The sequence below is a fragment of the Ambystoma mexicanum genome, chromosome 7q, assembly GCF_040938575.1.
Source record: "Ambystoma mexicanum isolate Mex_15411 chromosome 7q, UKY_AmexF1_1, whole genome shotgun sequence".
NCBI classification, from domain to species: Eukaryota; Metazoa; Chordata; class Amphibia; order Caudata; family Ambystomatidae; genus Ambystoma; species Ambystoma mexicanum.
Window position 1 is genome coordinate 283,821,404 of NC_090941.1, and position 21,576 is coordinate 283,842,979.

Below are 21,576 nucleotides of genomic sequence, written 5' to 3' on the forward strand. Positions count from 1 at the left end.
GGGAGCCAGCAAATATCTCACCTTGGTATTTAATTAGTTGAGCTCTCCATCCTGTTTTATACAGGGGCGCAAGTTCTGAAGAGGGGACACTGATAACAGTTTCTTTTGAAAGGGACTAAATGGCACTAAAACAATGACATAGACCCTATGCTAATTGAACCTAAAAGGGGGCAATAAGCTGAGGTGTAATGCAAGTGTAGAATTACAGAAAACAAACTACCTCACTACACTACGAGACGGAAACAGGAAAACACCTTATCACTGAGCGTAATAGGAACCTTAGTGTGACCAAAATTTTCTGACTAGAATATCCGCTTCCCAGACAAAACTCCACAGGAAAAGGGCGCGAAACCGCCAAAAACAACGTAATATCCTGAAGATGCGCGAGGAATTCAAATAGCATTCATCCACAATTTCAATGTATCTGATAAGGCAACAAGGCAACAAAAACGAAGCAAATGCATTTGCATATAATGGATGTACTTGCGTGAGAGAAGACTGCTACGAACTGAGAGCTGAGGAGAACGCTATGACAGGACTTCAACTATGGACTGTGACTGAGCCGGGAACGGCAGCAACTGGAAAACACAGGAAGGGAGCTGATAACTAATTAAAGTTACTCAAGGAATGAATGTAATTTTCTGTGGACAAGGTATATTGAGCGGTGACAGGGAACGGAGGTACGCGGCGAGCGTTCAATCTGAACTCCGACAAACGACGCGAAGCGTGAGCCTCCTGAGGGGCGGGGCTTAAATAGCTGGCACAAGAAAACAACTAGACCCGCTAACTGACCAGAGGAGCCACCTAGCGGCCATTAAAGAAACTCAACCAACCATTAATATGGGGAGTTAGAATCAATAACTAGCTAGGGCAAATAAATTCCCTATGAACCTGCAACTCTTAGGACAAGTATGGGAAAATAAACTAACCTGTGGTCATGACAGTTACCCCTCCTCAAGGACTCTCCTCCTGGTTTATTGGGGTGATTGTGATGAAACCTTTTTAACAATCTAGTGGCATGTATGTTTTCTTTAGGTTCCCAGGATCTATCTAAGGGACCGTAACCCTTCCAGTCAATAAGATAAAAAAACCTTGCGCCTGACAATCTTGGAGTCTAAAATATCCTTCACTTCATATTCAGATTGATTGTCTTCAAACTCAACGGGAGCAGGAGCTGGTTCTAAACGAGTATCTGGCGTTACTGGTTTCAGTAAAGACACATGAAAAACTGGATGAATTTGCATCTTCCGAGGAAGGGTCAATTTCATTGCCACTGGGTTGATGAAGGCTTCTATGGAGAACGGACCCAAAAATCGAGGAAGAAATTTCTTTGAACCTTTCAACATCAAATTTCTGGAGGATAGCCACACAGAGTCTCCGACTTGAAACCTAGGAGCTACACTTCGATGGCGATCAGCAAACTTCTTCTGACTTTCCTTGGCTGCGGACAAGCTAGCTTGAGCCCTAGTGTGGGCCGTTGAGATGAATTCATGGAGAGTTTTCACAGCAGGCATCTCTAAAGGTTCTGGAGGGTCAAAGGCTGAAGTTCGAGGATGTTTGCCATGTAATGTATAGAATGGAGTAAGCCCAGTAGAGGAATGAGTTGAATTGTTGTAAGCATATTCTGCCACCCACAATATATCCAACCAAGAGTCTTCTGTTTGGTGAAGCATGCATCGTAAATACTGTTCTAAGGTCTGGTTAGTGCGCTCCGTCTGACCATCGGTTTGGGGATCATGGCTGGTGGATAGTCGAACATCAATCTTGGCCAGAGCACAACATTGCCTCCAAAATTTAGAAACAAATTGACTACCACGATCAGAGATTACAATGGAGGGAAAACCATGCGCCTTAACAATATTCTCCAGAAATAGCTTGGCCAATCCAGAAGCTGTCGGAAGTCCTTGGACTGCGATAAAATGTGCCATCTTGGAGAATAAGTCAACCACCACTAGAATGGTGTCAAAACCCCTACATGGAGGAAGATTGGTAATAAAATCCATTGACACAGTATGCCAAGGACTCGGTGGTACATCCAATGGTTGAAGAAGACTGTCCGGTCTTTTCTTAGTATTCTTATTTTGTGCACAGGTTCCACAGGTTTGAATAAATTGAATGACATCTTTGCGCCATGTAGGCCACCAGTAGTGTCTCTTGATTTTTTCCAAAGACTTTGTGACCCCTGGATGTCCCTCAATCAAGGAGCTATGGTAGTTAGCAATTACTTGTCTTCTCAATTCCTCAGTAGGTAGGTACAAGCGATTTTGATAATGCGGGATATCCTCCTGCAGGGTGAATTGATCGCCTCGATTTGTCCAGGTAAGCAGCTCTTCAGGAACCACATTCCTCTTGACTTCCTTCCGCAGTTCTTCATAAAAAGGGTCTGAAGTGTTTAGCAATCCTAAAACCCTGTCTCCAGCAATGATGTTGTTTGGAACTTGGGGAGCAAAGGTCTCATCTTCATTGCCAATCCGGGACAAGGCGTTGGCCTTCCCATTTCGAACTCCTGGCCGAAAAGTGATGACAAAGTCGTACTCTGCGAAGAATAAAGCCCATCGCAGTTGTCTAGCCGATTGGGCCTTGACTGAGCGGAGATACTGCAAGTTTCGGTGGTCGGTAAGGATAGTGACGGTGTGTTGGGCACCAAGCAAATAATGTCTCCATTCCTTTAAGGCGCACTTGATTGCCAACAGTTCCCTGTCGGTAATGGTATAATTTCGTTCTGCAGTTGAAAATATTTTCGACCAAAACGCCACTGGATGCAAATCTTGAGTCTGTGGATCTCGTTGAGACAAAACAGCCCCCATGGCAGCACTTGAGGCATCAGTCTCTACAATAAAAGGTAAGTCAGGACGAGGATGTCTCAAAATAGGAGCCTCAGTAAACTTGGACTTGAGAGTCTGAAAAGCATTGGTGGCCTCTGGTGTCCAGGCAAACTTCTGATTCTTTCTAAGCAAGGACGCGATTGGATGAACCAACTGCGAGAAATTTTCCACAAATCTTCTATAGAAATTTGCAAAACCTAAAAAACTTTGGACTCCTTTCACCGAAGTTGGAACTGGCCATGAAAGAATCGCCTCTACCTTACGAACATCCATCTTCACTCCTTGAGAGGACAGCACAAACCCTAGAAACTCTACTTCAGGAACATGAAATGAACACTTTTCCATCTTCACAAAAAGGGAGTGCTCTCGCAATCTTTTAAAAACTTCTGAAACGTGATTCACATGCTCCGAGAGGGTTGCCGAAAAGATCAAGATATCGTCAATATATACTACTGCGCAGACATCGAGCAAATCTTTCAAAACGTCATTCATAAAGCACTGAAATGCTGCTGGAGCGTTGCATAACCCGAATGGCATGACTTGGTATTCGAAGAGGCCATACTTTGTGCGAAAGGCAGTCTTCCACTCGTCGCCTTCCTTCACTCGGATCAGGTGATACGCCCCTCTAAGATCCAGCTTGGTGAATATCTGAGATCCTTTAATTTGGTCCAACAAATTTGAAATGAGGGGAATAGGATATCGATTCTTGACAGTAATCTGGTTGAGTGCTCGGTAATCGATGCAAGTTCTGAGATCACGTTCCTTCTTTGCAACAAAAAAAAGAGGCGAAGCAGCAGGAGTCTTAGAGGGTCGGATGAAACCGTTGGCTAAGTATTGGTCTAAGTATTTCTTTAGGTGAGCATCTTCTTTCTCTGTTAGTGAATAAATCCGACTACACAGAATTTCACTTCCAGGAAGATCAATCTGACAACCATAGGGCCGATGTGGAGGAAGCTCCTCGGCCAATTTCTCTTCAAAGGCGTCTCGAAATTCTGCATACTCGTGAGGTAGTAAGCCGATGATTCCTAACGTTGATACAGAGTCCTTCTCCATTAAACGGGAATCATCCTGGGTGTTTGTTTTACAGCAAGATTCTCTACACTCAGCAGCAAAGGTCAAAGACCGAGTTCGCCAATCAATCCTTGGGTTATGTTTCTCCAACCAGGGCAAGCCAAGTATAATTTGGAGTTGGGGAGCGCTAATAAGGTCGAACGTGATTCTCTCTTCATGTTTTCCCTGACAACACATAATAAGGTTCTCCGTGCATTGAGTAACGGGACCTGAAGCCAAGGGCGTACCATCGACTGCTGATACATTTTCAGCTTCGTGCTTGTTCGTACAAGGAAAACCCCTCCTAGTTGCCAAATCGATATCCATGTAATTCCCAACTGCTCCACAATCGATGTAGGCTTGCAAAATCTGCATTCTGATGGGCTGTTTCGTACTGGATAAAGTAATGGGAAAAACAAAATGTGAGGTCACCAAACCTTTTTCCATGCTCGACAAGTTGACCTCTACACTTGTCGGGCACTGGAGTTTTCCGAACCCGAGTCCTTCTTGTCTGGGTTAACACCTCCAATAGGCTTCCTGGAAGGTTTAATAGGACACTCCTTGAGAAAATGACCAGCCTTACCACAGTAAAGACACAACTGTTGTTGGCGTCTCTTGTCTCTTTCAGCTTGTGATATCGGTCCTCTGACGGCTCCCAACTGCATGGGTTCAACGGAACTCTCTGAACTGGTTCTCAACTGATTTTCCTTGGGGCGCACAAAATATGTTCTGTTTTCTGAATGAGAGCGATCCATTCTTCTGTCTTGCAATCTTTGGTCAAGTTGTACCGTTAGATCAATGAATTCTGCAATTCCTTCTGGAGGATTCACCACCTGAGCCAGGACGTCCTTCAATTCATTACGTAATCCTCTCTGAAATAAGGTGGTTCTTTTCTCTGTGGGCCAGTTTGTTTCTGCCACCAATCTGTTAAAGGTTGCTACATATGCCAACAAATCCTGGTTACCTTGGCGAAGTGAAAGCAACTCATTATCCAGAGCCTGACCCTGAGCATGACGTGCAAACAATTTCTCCATCTCCTTCTGAAATTCTACAAGATTTCTCAAAATCGGATCATCCCTATTTACTAACGGGATTGACCAATCAGCTGCATAACCACCCAAATAGGATAATATAAACGCTACCTTGGCCTGATCAGAAGGAAATACCCCAGGGCGACAGAGGAAATGAAGCTGGCATTGGTTGAGAAAAACCGCAAACTTCTTAGGATCTCCTAGAAAGCGTTCAGGAGGAGCTAATGGGATATTGCCGGGAACAATTACTTGAACTGGTGAGGGAGGCGTGACTGAAACGGGGGCAGATGCACTGGGAGAAGGCAAGAGAGTTTGACCCGCTTGGGCTTGCAACATCTGACGAGCTAACTCCTCAGTGCGATCCCGGTTAACAAATAATTCTCTCCGGAGAGCACTGGTTTCTGAGCGGGCTGCATGGACCTCAGCCCTTAGTTCTCCCAATAACTGAGCCAACTGGTCTACTTCTGGAGTTTCCATAATGTCCAGGCAGAGTATTTTTTTTTAAAGTGGCTTCGCGTTCTGTAACGCTCACCTGAAAACTCTGCAGGAACCCTCTGGAACTCCAACTTACTTCTACCTTCCAGGGAACTAGACACTGAATTTCTGTGAAGAAAATAACAATTTCCCTTCCTTAGTTTTCTCCTGTAAAACAGAAGGTCAAAACTGGTAATATGGGAGCCAGCAAATATCTCACCTTGGTATTTAATTAGTTGAGCTCTCCATCCTGTTTTATACAGGGGCGCAAGTTCTGAAGAGGGGACACTGATAACAGTTTCTTTTGAAAGGGACTAAATCGCACTAAAACAATGACATAGACCCTATGCTAATTGAACCTAAAAGGGGGCAATAAGCTGAGATGTAATGCAAGTGTAGAATTACAGAAAAAAAACTACCTCACTACACTACGAGACGGAAACAGGAAAACACCTTATCACTGAGCGTAATAGGAACCTTAGTGTGACCAAACTTTTCTGACTAGAATATCCGCTTCCCAGACAAAACTCCACAGGAAAAGGGCGCGAAAACCGCCAAAAACAACGTAAAATCCTGAAGATGCGTGAGGAATTCAAATAACATTCATCCACAATTTCAATGTATCTGATAAGGCAACAAGGCAACAAAAACGAAGCAAATGCATTTGCATATAATGGGTGTACTTGCGTGAGAGAAGACTGCTACGAACTGAGAGCTGAGGAGAACGCTATGACAGGACTTCAACTATGGACTGTGACTGAGCCGGGAACGGCAGCAACTGGAAAACACAGGAAGGGAGCTGATAAATAATTAAAGTTACTCAAGGAATGAATGTAATTTTCTGTGGACAAGGTATATTGAGCGGTGACAGGGAACGGAGGTACGCGGCGAGCGTTCAATCTGAGCTCAGACAAACGACGCGAAGCGTGAGCCTCCTGAGGGGCGGGGCTTAAATAGCTGGCACAAGAAAACAACTAGACCTGCTAACAAACTGACCAGAGGAGCCACCTAGCGGCCATTAAAGAAACTCAACCAACCATTAATATGGGGAGTTAGAATCAATAACTAGCTAGGGCAAATAAATTCCCTATGAACCTGCAACTCTTAGGACAAGTATGGGAAAATAAACTAACTTGTGGTCATGACAAGGATCCTTTCTTTACTATTCATAAGGATATGAATGACTCATCCTAGGTTTGCACATAAATTCATTTTCAAATTCCAAGTTAACCAGTCTATTGAGCTGCCAGCCTTTTTCCAAGAACCCAAAAGCTCTGCTGAGGTGTAACTCCACACACTAAATGTGAGGATGGCAGTCCTCTGCTATGTAGACAAAACCAGACCGCTAAGAAAAACAGATCAGCTGTTCGTCTCCATAGCTCCAGGCAGAGAGGGAGATCGCGGCTCTAAGAATGCCATCTCAAGGTGGATAGTCAGATGTATCCAACTGTGCTATTCCCTTTCAGATAAAACACTGCCTTTTACGCCGAGGGCTCACTCTACAAGAGGCACTGGAGCAACTCTGGCTTTCATTGCGAATATACTCATTGACAGCATTTGCAAAGCAGCTACATGGAGCTCTAGTCACACCTTTACTCAGCACTACTGCATTGACACTCATTCCAAGACAGATACTCAAGTGGGACAAGGGGTTCTAAGACATTTGTTCGCTCATGACCCTTCTCACATCCCACCTCCTTCTAACACTGCTCGGTAATCTATGCACAGCATGTGATGTAAGCAGATTCCACAAGCCTCAGAAGGGATATATTACTCACCGTATTTCTGATGCTTGTATCTGCTTAGATTCACATGCGCCCGCCCTGCCTCCCCTCTGAGAGAAGGCGCATGGATGTTTGTAGTCTTTATCTTATCTGCTTGGATACTCTGTACTCACGCTACTCCTCATGCTACCTCATTTCAGATAAAATACAATCCAGATATTGGTCGCCTATACTCGGAGCTCCTCGAGAGACATTGCAAAAACTTTACTTGACCTTTGGTCGCCCTTAATTATTCATTTCTTCACCCCTCTGTCGTTGTAGCTGCGAAGCTGTTCACCGACGATCAAGATCTCCGACGGCGGTGCCTTCGGAAGAGGTTGTTCGGCGTTCGCTGAACACGTGGCCTGGCCTCGACGGCCAAATACAGTAGGGAGAGTGGGGTCGTGGGACATTGTTTCTCTTTGAGAATGCCTTTCCCTGTCCCCTCCTTTTCCCTCGAGGTTGTTGTCACATGCGATCTGTTCCTCAGCTATGGAGAGGACGCACTTTTAGGTTTTGCCCGCGTTGTAAGGGCAAGTTTACCTGGAAAGACGAGCATAAACTGTGTAACCGTTGCTTGCCTCTCGACCACAAAAGACTGCTGTGCGGCCTGTCAGCTACTTAAGCCGAAGACTTTAAAAGACTGTAGGGTCAAAAGGTGGGCGTCCTACGCCATTACTAGGTCTAACTCATCACCCACCGCCGCCGAAAGTGACGAATGTGACAACACGACATCCGTTTCGGAAGTCGTAGACCTCTCTAAAGAGTGTGCACGCTCGTCGTCCGTCCCCGGCCCCGACAAGCTCGGCTCACGCCCTGCTTATGGAGATGAACACCCCGGCAACAAGGACGCACACAGAAAACACTCCCATAAACATATAACCCATGGCTCTTCCTCGTCGAAGGCGTTGGCGCCAATGGAGATGCAGGTCCTACCGGTGGCGGCCTCGGACCGTAAGAGTCTGAAGCCCCCCCTCGCAACTGCATATGTGACCAGCGACTGGGCTAGCCCCTGATAAGGGTGCTACCACTAAACCGCCAGATGACTTGCACCCCCAGAGAGCACCCGTCGGCGTAAAGCAAGCGACGCCTGTAACGGCGAAGGAGACCTCTCTTCGACGTTATGGGATAGGTCGAAGCATTTCCTAACGGAAGGCCCTCCCTTTCCTCCCCCTGACCGTTCCAGAGTACCTCACGAAACCATAGAGACTCCAGTTCTGTATGGACAGGATGGAGAGGTTTATGGAGACTCGGAACCTTCCAACACCGAAGAGATCAAGAGAGGGACCTCAGGAGGATCCCAGGGCCAAGTACCCCAGGCTGTTTGATCCAACCCCAGAAAATGTAGATTTATTTGACCTCGCTGAATAGGACACCCACTTTCAGGAGGATGATGAATTCCTAGGCAATGAGGGGGAAGAAAACCTACAGGAGGAAGGTTTTGAAGGCAACCCTGATATGGGTGATAGGGGCTTCGGAGAAGACCCAGAAGAAGGGGCCTCACAGCCCTGGCAGTCCCCGTCAGTGTTTTCAGACCCTGAAGCCGTAAACCTGTCCCCTCCAAAAGACTTGCCTATTAGGAATACATCGCCTATAGATGATCAACCCACCTTTAATGCACTTCTACTTAAGGCAGCAGCACATTTTGAGATCGAAACCTGGGAAACTTCTCCTGACATCGACTTTGTCGAAAAAATCATTAAGGAGAAACCCCCTTTCAGCCAAACCATTCCCCCACTCGCCTCAGTAAGGAGGCAAATTATTCCTTCACTATCTACTCCTGGGTTGATCAGAGGGGTCAACCCTAGGATAGAAAAATTGCTTAGTCCTTCTCCATCGGACCCTTTATACATCAGGGGCCACTCGTACCAGACTCCTTAGTGGTGACAAATACCAGGAAGAGAGCAGGGTTGCCGCTGTCAACTAGCGAGGCACCACCAGATAATTGCCAACAATAACTCCTTGCTTGCAAGTTACGCAGATGCACAATGGAGCAAACTACGTAAGGACATTGAGGAGATACCGGAACCCCTACGTATTCGCCTTCTAGCCACAGTGATTGAAGGGACTTTAGTCAACCAAAGCATCATCAAGAATACCCTGGATGCTGCAGAAACGGCCGGGCGTTCCCTAGTACAAGGAATCCTACTGAAATGGCATGTATGGCTACGTAATTCAGGCTTTAAACCTGAGACGCAAGCATCTCTTATTAACAAACCTATAGAAGATGCAAACCTCTTTGGTAAAGCGGTGGATGAGGCTTTAGAAACCGCAACGAAAGTATTTGACACTATCAAGAAACTAGATCAAATTTCAAGGCCTCCCAACAAACGTGGTTATGGCAATAAGCGGTTTTTTCGAGGCCAACGCCAGCAGCAGCAGCAACAGCAGCAGCAATATTCTGCAGGTAACTGGTCCTCTAACCAAGGCAGCAGTGGACAATATAACCTAAGAGGACAACGTCGTGGCAAGGGAAGAGGTCGGGGTCCCACCCCTAGAGGTTCCCAAGCCACCAACACCAAATGACTCGAAGATTCGGGTCCCCTCCCATGCTACGCTAGTTGGGGGCCGGTTAACATCCTTTCTTCCAGCATGGGAGGGTATAACATCAGACCATTGGGTACTATCAACCATAGCCCGCGGCCATTGTATAGAGTTCAACAGATCCCCTACGTACAGACCCCCGAGGGGACGACGCATGTCACCGGAACACCTTGCCATCTTTCTTCAAGAAGTGGACCAACTACTAGAAAAAGGAGCCATAGAGGTCGTGCCTCTATCCCAGGTAACGGAAGGTATTTATTCAGTGTACTTCCTTGTACCCAAAAAGGACTTAACAATGCGCCCTGTACTAGATTTGCGCCCAGCGAACAAATTTACGAAACCTCAAAAGTTTCGTATGGTGACTCTACAGGAGGTAATCCCCCTGCTTTCTCCGGGAGATTACATGACACTGGACATGAAAGATGCATACTTTCATAGTTTAATGTTTCCAGCGCAAAGGAAATACCTCCAGTTCATGATGGAGGGCAAACACTACCAATTCAGAGTGCTACCCTTCGGCGTAGCATCAGCACCAAGAGTATTCACGAAAGTACTGGCAGTGGCAGCGGCCCACCTGCGCAGGTTGTCCATCCCAGTATACGCTTACTTCGACTGGCTCATAACAGGGGGATTCTTACGAAACATGCTTTGCAAATACCCAAAAGACTGTAGACCTTTTGTTTCAACTGGGCTTCTCCATCAATGAGAAGAAGTCCAGCTTACAGCTTAGACCCCAGCCAGATCAAATAATTCTTAGGGGCTCTAATTCGAACAAAGGACAGCTTCGTCTTCCCCTCCAACGACAGGGTTCAAAACATGCTGTTTCAAATCCCTCAATATGTGGCCGGTCGAGAGGTGACGGTACGCAAAGCAATGCGCGTACTAGGAATGATGGCGTCATGTATTTATTTGGTACCTCACGTGCGCCTGCGCCCAATGCAAGAGTAGCTCAAGAGCCAGTGGTGTCAGGCCAGCGGACAATGGGAAGATCTAGTGGTGGTCTTGCAGGCCTTGGTTTTCTCGCTGCGGTGGTGGTCGAAGGAAAACTTGGTAATAGGGAAACCATTCGCCACCCCCGCAGTGTAAGCCACTCTAACCACAGACGCATCCCCCACAGGATGGGGGGGCTCACCTATCCCATCAGACTGCTCACGGAGTCTGGACTCCGAGCGTAGCATCCAAGCACATAAACTTACTGGAGCTACTAGCTGTGTTCAAGGCACTGAAGACCTTCCAGGCACACCTACAAGGGAAGACGGTGATGGTCCTCACGGACAGCACCACAGCCATGTACTACCTCAACAAGCAGGGGGGCACTCACTCTCCAGGACTGTCCAAGCTGTCCCAGAACATCTGGAAGTGGGCTCTCAAACACATGTTCCTACTGTCACAACATGTACCAGGGGAACTCAATCTGCTAGCAGAACGAACTCAGCAAAGACTTTCCTCTGCTCTGAGTACAAATGGCGGTTACACGAAGACATCTTCAACGGCTTCACGCAATGGGGATTCCCAGAAATGGACCTGTTCGCAACTCTGGAGAACTCACAATGCCAAGATTACGCCTCCAGGTACCCCCAGAACCAATCCAAGGGGAACGGTCTATCGATACCATGGTCAGGGAAATTTGTTTGCGCTCCCGACTCCCCTTCTCAACAAGATAGTGCACAAGATCCACCAGGAACAAGTTACCATGAAACTGGTGGCCCCTATGCGGGTCAGACAACCTTGGTTCGCTCACTTGATGGAGATGTCCCTATCCCCTCCAGTGAAACTTCCCTGCCCGTACAACATGCTGTCACAGGACAAGGGCAGGACACTACATCCATGCCCTCAGACCATGAACTTAGCAGCCTGGCTCCTGAGATCATAGAATTTGGACATTTACAACTCCCGCAGAGATGCATGGACATTCTCAGGGAGGCTAGAAAGCCTAACACTCGTCACTGTTATTCTAGCAAATGGAAAAGATTTTTCATCTGGTATGGGGGAAGGAGCATCAACCCAGTTGACTGCTCTCTCACAAATTGTTCTGTACCTGACTCACCTACTAGACTCTGGCTTGGTGCTTGTCCATTTAGCTGCACTTTCCGCATACACCACTTCCCAATTTAAAGTGTCATGGTGGAAAGTACCAGTTATTAAAGCCTTCATGGAAGGAGTGAAGAGGATCCACCCTCCCATAGCTAACCCCGCTCCCGGATGGGACCTAAATATGGTACTAACCAGGCTCATGGGGTCACCCTTTGAACCCATGCACAAAGCAACACTTAAAGACCTCACTCTTAATACTGCTTTTCTAATAGCCATCACCTCCATTAGGAGAGTAAGTGAACTACAAGCGCTCTTTGTACTGGACCCTTTGTAACAGTTCACAAAGATAAGGTGGTTCTAAGCACACATCCTAGGTTTGCGCCAAAATTTATCTCTAAATTTCATGTCAATCACTCAATAGAACTACCAACGTTCTTTCAAAATCCTTCAAACTTAGGTGAGAAGAGCCTGCATACACGGGATGTTCGCAGAGCTGTCATGTTTTATATGGAAAGAAATAGACCACTGAGAGAGACTAATCAGTTCTTTGTCTCGGTGGCAGCAGGAAGAGAAGGAGATGCAGTTTCAAAATCCACTATTTCTAGATGGATTGTACAATGCATCACTCTGTTACACTCTTGCTAAGAGAGAACTACCCTTCAAGCCAAGAGCACACTCCACTCGAGGCTTCCATAGCTTTCATTGCAAATGTCCCTCTTGAGTCCATTTGCAAAGCAGCAACCTGGAGTTCTGTTCACACCTTTACAAAATACTACTGTCTAGATGCCCACTCTAGATCTGATTCCCAGGTGGGACAAGCAGTATTAAGACATATTTTCTCTACTGTTCCTTCTCACAACCCACCTCCAACTCCGGGTACTGCTCGCTAGTCTACGCACAGCATGTGTTTCTAAGCAGATTAACAAACATCAGAAGACAATGCATTCCTACCGTAAAAGCATTTCCGATGGTTGCATCTGCTTAGATTCACATGCTGTGCATAGGCCGACATCTAGTGGAAGCTGCAGAGTATGTTTGTTTTTTTTAAACTCTAAAATGGACGTCGACCTAGGGCATGCCAGTAATATCCCTAGTGTGACGTCCACTGTACCCATGATCCCTCATGCGTGTAGGACCCTCAGATTGTTTTTTTCCGCCATACTTGTCGGAAGCATAGTTGCAGAGTTGCCTGGCTTTCAGCCATTTGTCATTAATTATTCATAAATTCCCTGTTCCTCTTATCCCACGTCGAGACTACTAAGATCGACGTCGGTACTGAAGAGCGAACAGCCGTTGAGACTGCACAACGGACTTTGGGCCTCAGAAGGCCTCTGGCCACGGCCCTGCAAGTAGGGAGAGTGGGGAATGGACATATCGCACTCGTTTATTTCCTACATACTCGCCCACTGCCATATATTAACATATGGAGAGTACTCAATTTAAATTCTGCCCCAAGTGCTACTGTAAGTTCCCTTGGGTAGATGAGCATAACACCTGTAATCTGTTTGCAAAGGGACCACCCCAAAGCCAATTGCAGAGCGTGTAAGCTCTATAAAGCTAAAATACTTAAGGACTGCTCTACCAAACGTTGGGCCCATTACGCCAGGCAACTCGAGGCCATTGACGCTGTGGGTTCCTTCAGTGATGGCAGCAATGCCGCTGTTTCGGATGGCGAGGGCACTGGAGTGTCGTTAGACACCCAAGCGCGAGCCTCCGACCTCCGAGGACTGTCCGGCGGGGCAGTTATGGGGACCACAGCCGGCGGCATGAGAGCTACCCATACACCTAAACACACTAACCCCTCCTGAGACTCTACGCGCGTGTCGAGCGATCGGTAGAAAAAGGCACAATCGGAGCGGTCCGCAGAATTGGTGTCCTCCGGGCGTTCCAGGTCTCGATCGCCTCACGACACACAGCAACCGTCTACGATTGCTAAATGTGCCACGCTGCCTTAAATCACAGAGATATGGTCGTCGGAAGACGAAACCAACCTCCACCCCCAAAAAGCACGTTCAAAGTCGGCTCTGGCAGTTTATTCTATGTCTGCTTCCGAGTCTCGCCGTCCCCCCTCAAAATCTTTAGACCCTACGGAACCCACCTCTGAATCTCGACGCCAGGCGCCGAAAGATTCAGGGAAGTCATGGAGTCAGGGAAACATGCCTCCGCACATGGTAAAGGGGACAAACAGAAAAAAACATCTGAACACCAGGTTCAGAAGGACAAACCTAGATCTTCTGAAAAAACCAAGACCCCTGACCCTGTCACTAGGCCTAAGGTTGTCCCTCCCACTCCAGAGGATGTGGGAATGGAAGATGAACCTCAACAAGATGTGATCATTCCAAGTTCTAAGGAATGGAGCGCTGAAGACATCGACAGGGTTATGAGGCGAATGTCTTTTATGGCAAATTTTTACGAGATCAATCCGGACTACTTTCTGAGCTATCAGAATACCCCTGCTACCTCCACTCTTTCCGGATCCAAAGACCCTCAGCCTCCTAGTAAGAGACCTCACACTGAGACTCCAGCTCAGGGCCTGATTTCAGACCCACTCACTATTCAACCTTATCTTCAGTATAATGAAGATCCAGACATACAGATACTGGACGACCAGGCAGGGGTCGAATATTATGGGGACGATGAGGACCAGGATGAGGAGGAGGAAGACGACGAGGCAGAGGCCTATAGTCTCGACTCTGACCCACCTGTGAATAACTCACCTGTGGATAGTCAGCCATTATTGAATGAGGTCTTAGCTAAAGCTGCAGAGCACTTTCAGATAGACACTCAAGGGGCTCAAGAAGAGAGGGACTTTGCAGAGGAAATTATGGGGGATAGGAAATCTGTTGCCCAAGCCATACCAATTCTGAAATGCATTCAACGCAGATTCGACCCCTCCCTCCTCACCCCTAACCTTACCCCGGCAGTCAACCCAAGAATAGAGAAATTATTCAGGGCCGCCCCCTCCGACCCACTTTTTATAAGGGGTCAGCTTAAACCCGACTCATTGGTGGTCACAACCACCAGGAAAAGGGTGTGTACACCTCTAGCATCCTTGGAAGCTCTCCCAGACAAGGAGAGCAAAAGGATGTATGGGCTAGGAATGAAAGTGGCTTCCACCTCCGCTTACCAGGCAAAAATTGCTAACACCACCACTCTGCTGGCAAGTAACAATTGTCACCAATGGGAGCAGGTTGCTGCCCTCATTGCCTCCGCACCTGAACCTCTAAAGGGCCAGTTGGCTCAGATTGCATCGGAAGGGAGATCTGTGTCCGGATGCATTCTCAAGGTGACTTGACGCAGCAGGCAATGCTGGCCGGCTCATCGCAGAGAGCAGTCATCAAGAGACACGCTTGGCTAAGGCAATCGGGGTTCAAACCTGAGACACAAACCACTCTAATCGACATGCCGGTGGAACCAAATGTCTTGTTTGGGAAAGCGGTGGAGGAGGCACTCAAAACAGCCAAAGACAAATATGAGACCCTTAAGTCCCTTGGACAACTAACCAATAAACCAATAAAGGAATAATAATTTTCGTCGCTCACACGGCCATAATTCCCTAAGAGGGTCCAATTGCTCTCAAGGGCAAGCGACATCGTGGGGAGGCAACCAACAGGGTACCCCGAATTTCGCCAGAGGGCTGAAAAGGGGCCGAGGGAGAGGCAGCCCAGGTAGTCGGTACACCTCCCAACAAACAGTGACGCTCCACTCAGGGTCCCTTCCCATGCATCCCCAGTAGGGGTGCGCATTTCCAGCTTCACCCACGTATGGGAAGGGATCGCATCGGACAGATGGGTGCTGTAGAGTGTCCGCAGGATACTGCATCGGACTGTTGGAGCGCCCCCGCGACCATCCTCCAAGACAGAAAATGCACTCCTTGGAGCACCAAAGAATCCTCCTTAAGGAGATCGCCATTCTTCTTGCATAGGACGCGATAGAACATGTCCCGGACAACCAGGTAAATAAGGGTATTTATTCACTTTACTTCCTTGTGCCAAAAAAAATCTAACAATGCACCCAGTATTAGATTTACGCCCTGCAAACAAGTATGTCAAGCCTCAACATTTTCGCATGACTACTCTCCAAGAAGTAATCCCCCTGCTAAAAAGGGGGGATTACATGGCAACATTGGACATGAAAGATGCCCATTTTCATATTTCCATGTTCCCAGCGCACAGAAGATTTTTGCGCTTAAAGGTGGACAATCGGCACTACCAGTTCAAGGTGCTGCCCTTCGGTATAGCCTCGGCTCCAAGAGTAGTCACCAAGGTACTGGTGATGGTGGCGGCGCAACTACGCAGGGAGGCAATCCCAGTGTACCCTTACCTGGACGACTGACTCATCACGGGGGAGACCCCAGTAATTTGCAGATCCAACATCCAAAGAACGATCGATCTACTCTTCGAATTGGGCTTCTGAATCAACGAGAAAAAAATCAAGCCTGGTGCCAAGCACCTCCAAACAGTTCCTAGGAGATGTCATAAACACTCAAGAGGGGTTGGCCTTTCCATCAGAGGAAAGAATTCGGAATCTATTACTGCAAATTCTACAATATCAGTCAGGTAGTCCGATAACGGTTCGCAAAGCCATGTGTTTGCTAGGCCTGATGGCATCATGTATTTACCTGGTTCCCCAAGCGCACCTGCGACCCATGCAGGAATGGTTGGTGAAACAGTGGTCTCAGGCAAGTGGTCAGTGGGACGATTTAGTGGTCGTTTCGCCAACACTAGTACAGAGGCTTCGCTGGTGGACAAGAGAATCTTTCGAAGGGGAAACCCTTTTACGATCCAGAAATACAGGCCGTAGTCACTAGACTCGTCTCTCTCAGGATGGGGAGCACACCTCCTTCACCACACAGCACAGGGCCTCTGGACTAGTGGCCAAGAATCACATCAACCTGCTAGAGCTTCTGGCAGTCTTCAGAGCGCTTCGAGCGTTTGAACCCCACCTATCGAACCAGTCAGTGCATATCCTAATGGACAGCACGACTGCAATGTTTTACATAAACCAACAGGGGGGGCACTCGTTTGCCAAATCTGTCCAAGCTTGCCCAGAAAACTTGGATATGGGCACTCAGACGGAACATTTAACTGTCATCTCAACATATTCCAGGGGATCTCAATTCACTAGAGGACGCTTTGAGCAGAGACCCCTTCCCGGAAGAACACGAATGGTGTCTACACGAAGAAGTTGTAGGAGACCTCTTCTCACAGTGGGGCTTCCCCACTATAGACCTATTCGCTACAAGCGACAACAGACAATGCCCAGGATTCGCATCCAGGTTCCCCCAGCCAGGCTCCATGGGGAACGCTCTATGGATGAACTGGTCGGGGATGTTTGTCTACGGTTTTCCACCAACCCCTCTGATGAGGAAAGTGGTCAACAAGATGCACATGGAATCAATGACTCTCATCCTAGTTGCTCCCATGTGGGCGAGACAACCGTGGTTCCTGCACCTGTGCAAACTGGCAGTGTGCGAACCCATCAGACTCCCTTGCTGGCACAACCTACTCCAGCACGAAGGACAAAAGTGCATCCTCAACGCAGCTTGATGAACTTGGCAGCATGGCTCCTGAAGTCATAGTTTGGTCATCTCAATCTACCACACAGATGCATGGATAGCCTAAAAGAATCAAGGAAACCAAACACAAGACACTGTTATTTTGATAAATGGAAAAGATTTGTTATTTGATGCCAGAATAAAAAAATCAACCCGATTGATTGCACTTACACCTGGTAAAGAGACTCCACCCTCCAATTTCGAACCCTCCACCAGGATGGGACCTTAATGTGGTGCTTGCTAAACTCAATGCTCCCCCCCCCCCCCCCCCCCTTGAACCCATGCACAAAGTTAGTCTCAAACACCTGACTTAAAAGACTGCCTTCTTAGCCATTACATCCATAAGGGTCAGTGAAATTCAGGCTTTGTCAGTGCAGGATCATTTCATTACTGTTCATAAGGATAAACTGGTTCTTCGAACTCACCCTAGGTTCTCACCGAAGTTCATTTCAAAATTCCATGTTAACCAGTCCATTGAGCTACCGGCCTTCTTCCAAGAACCCAAAAGCTCTCCTAAGGTGATACTACACACACTAGATGTGCGAAGAGCGGTCCTCTACTACATAGACAAGACGAGACCGCTAAGAAAGACAGATCAACTGTTTGTCTCCGTAGCTACAGGCAGAGAAGGAGATCGCGTCTCTAAAGGTGCCATCTCGAAATGGATAGTCAAATGTATCCAGATATGTTACTCCCTTTCAGATCAGAGACTGCCTTTTATGCCAAGGGCCCACTCTACAAGAGGCACTGGGGCCAAGCTGGCTTTCATTGCAAATGTACCCCTTGATACCATTTGCAAAGCAGCTACATGGAACTCTATTCACACCTTTACTCAGCACTACTGTTTTGACACTCATTCCAAGGCAGATACTCAAGTGGGACAATGACCCTTCTCACATCCCACCTCCCAACACTGGTCGCTAATCTATGCACAGCATGTCATCTAAGCAGATTCCACAAGAATCAGAAGGGATACATTACTCACCGTAATCGTATTTCTGATGGTTGCATCTGCTTAGATTCACATGTGCCCGCCCTTCCTCCCCTCTGAGAGAAGGCACATGGATGCTTGTAGTCTTATCATATCTGCTTGGATATTCTGTGCTCGCTCTACTCCTCCTGCTTCCCCATGTCAGAAAAATACAATCTGAGCATCCTAAACGCGTGAGGGATCATGGGTACAGTGGACGTCACACTAGGGATAGTATTACGGGCACGCCCTAAGTCGCTCATTTTCAAGTTTCGAAAAACAAACTGTAATACTCCACAACTTCCACTAGATGTCGGCCTATGCACAGCATGTGAATCTAAGCAGATACAAGCATCAGAAATACGATTACGGTGAGTAATGTATCCCATATGATGCGCTACCCTCCTGAATCAATACTGCTGGTTAATAATGTTAGTATTAACGCTTAGGAATAGTTTGTGTCAAGTCTAAGTCCATACAAACACATTAATTCATGAAACTGATGAAAAAAAGCATAAGCCTGTTATAGACTGACAAGTTGATTTCATTGACTAATTTATGCCATTTGTTAGACCACAAATTAGAAAATCCATGAAAGGCACAATTTCAGCCAACATGTGTTTCGACCGTCAGTCTTTTTCAAGGCAGAGCCTGATTTCACATGCACAACATTAATAACACAATGACATTTTAAGGTAAGCACACAGTGTAAATAATAAAACATTTGCTTGCCTGGTAACATAAAATGATAGCCAGGGAGAGGGGATGTCGGAATACCATTTTGAACAAAGCATGTTCAATGAACCACAAATTCAGAAACAAATTGTTGCAATACAATCAAGAAAATATAAGACCAAAATACATAATAGTCCACATCCTTGGATGATTACGTGAAGAGTACAGGCACCTTGCTTTCCTAAGTGTTTGTTACTGCTTAGTTGAGTTGTGGTTTCTTGGTTGAAAGGACCTAAGTAAAGGAAATAAATATTTGTTTTAGCTTTTTAAGGTTATCCATTACCAGCATGTTTTTATTTTGCCATTCTTTTTGTGACATTCTTCTTTCCTCTGATTAGGTACTCTAAGCTCAATAGCCATGGTTTAATTGTGATCAAGGAATCCTCACCATAGTGTAACTATCTAATCACAGTAGGTTTCTAAAGAATGTGGAAATGTGAAGCTCAATCCTTTATAAAGCATTGCTCTAAACAACTTGTAACTGAACATCTGCCTGTACAATCACAATATCATTCTCAAACATCTTGTTTTTCAGAAAGAGACTGTGTAAAGCCAAAGTATGAGCTGGAAAGGACAGATTTGCTTGAGAACAGTTATACTCCAGTATCTTCTGTATCAAACATCGTAGCTGACTGTTATCCTGTGCCAACAGTGAGCAGTCAAATTTCGGTTCTTTCTACATCGCATCCCGGTAATAGCGCTACTGAAAACTGGACAGATTTTCCTGAAGACCAAGTTGACCACAGCTCATTCACGAGGCCTTCTTTGTCAAGGAAACGTTGCAGGGACTATGATGGTATGTTTAGGATCATAAAGACTCCATATTTAATGGAACGCTTATCTTATCGCTTTGAACCCACACACCAGTGACCAAACACTTGCTCATCAACTTTCTACAATTGATTGACCTAGATGTCTAAATACAACACATTTTATTGCTGCTTGTCTGACGCTACCATATGCCTACGTTTTACAATGGCTTATTTTTGAGCTCCCAGTTTTTCTTTCTAGTGCTCCTATACATTTTTACTACTTTCTTGTATATGTTTCATGGTCTTTTTTAATCTATGGGTGATGTATGGATTTAGAGAGGGTATCCAATAAAGAATACATTTTCCACACACTGGCTATCAAAATAGTGATCCGATCATGTAGATGTGGTCAAGGAATGTGAGGGACAGCAAGTATACTTGCAAGGTAACCAAGTAACCTATTTGAGTTATGTTGTAAAGATGTGATTGTCATGTCCATGTCCTTGGCAGTAGAGCTGGCTAGCACAGTATATGGTGTTGTGTGTCTTGGGCAATTTAAAGCTTAAGAATGAACAATTATTGTAAGATTGAGCATATGCAAAACGAGTAAGGTAACAGGAGAGAATTAAACAACTGGTGGGGTGATACATTGGAGTTTGTGGGGTGGGGGTCTGGTTACTGATGGTACCACGTAAATGCGAAAGAAATTAATGACATCAAAAGCATTTATACAAGAATATGCATCCTTCTCCAGCATGGGGTCTGGCATGGATTCACATGCTCATGAATATTCCCCGTCGTCAGGCTGGGAATCCTCGGTAAAGAAAAAATCAGTATCAGTTTCGTTTCTGATCTGTCTTTCTTAGTAGTAACCAATCACTGATCTCTGGGTCATACTGCCCCCAGCCAATGACTGCCCTCTCCCAAAGCCCCGCCTCTGGCAGCCATCCTCAGATTTTTACCGCATGCTCAAGTGTTGGGAGTCCTCGTGCATTAGCTCTCGAGTTTTTGCTGCGTTTTCGCGCTTTTTGAGGACATTTTCTCATATTTTCGGTTTAATCGAGCCTCAAGCTCCACCGTTTCTACTTCCGATAACGGGGACCCGTTTCGGAATTCTTCTATGCCCCTCAAGGGTGAAGTTTTCGTCGAGTTTAGGATTCTTGGAGGATTCCGGAAGATCTGCGGCCTACCTCAACGGACATGGCCCAGGACAAGGGAAGCTCGTCGCTCGGATCCAAGCGATTCAGGTGCTGCCCTGGATGCGGATTACAAAACGTTTTCAAGTAAGAGCATTCGCGATGTCTCTACTGCCTTCATGAGGACAAGACGCACGTGGAGAAGGACTGTGCGTTCTGAAAGAACATTTCGGAACGGACCAAACAAGATCATCATTTCCTCCTCGCCGCCTGGGTGGAGAAGGGCACAGCAGGTGAGAAGGCGAAGAAAAAGTCTGAGCGGGCTTGTAAGTCCTGTGAGGGCGCCCCGGCGACTGGGCCCAACAGAAGGCCAATCACCGCAAGTCAGCGGGCATCGGGAGCGCCAAAAGGTCGGCTCTTCAGCTGTCAGAAAGGGCGCGACTTCCCCGCAAGTTCAACCACGAGCCAGCGCTCTGGTTCGGGGAAGAGGAAGTCCGAGAACCCGGGTAAGCTGCTGGAGCGAGCCCGGTTGATCTCGAAGGGGGAGCGAGGCACTGACCCTCTCCCCCCAAGGCGAAGGCCCAGGACGCACCTAAGGTGGTGAGGGCTTTGATCCAGCCGGCAAAGGCCTCTATCGAAATGGTTGCTGCAACCATGGCGAAGCCGGCTGAGACCACGCCAGTGGAAACGGCCTCTGGGCCCAGA

The 21,576-nt window shown here is 46.9% G+C and overlaps 1 protein-coding gene across 1 annotated transcript in view; it reads left to right on the forward strand.

Moving 5' to 3' along the window:
- The window catches only part of RBM26 (RNA binding motif protein 26), a 1,704,516-nt gene that overhangs the window by 447,279 nt on the left and 1,235,661 nt on the right, over positions 1–21,576 (forward strand). Inside the window, exon 6 of the mRNA XM_069639899.1 lies at positions 19,519–19,779. Coding sequence (XP_069496000.1) covers positions 19,519–19,779 — 261 coding nt within the window. The remainder of the gene's footprint in view (positions 1–19,518; positions 19,780–21,576) is intronic.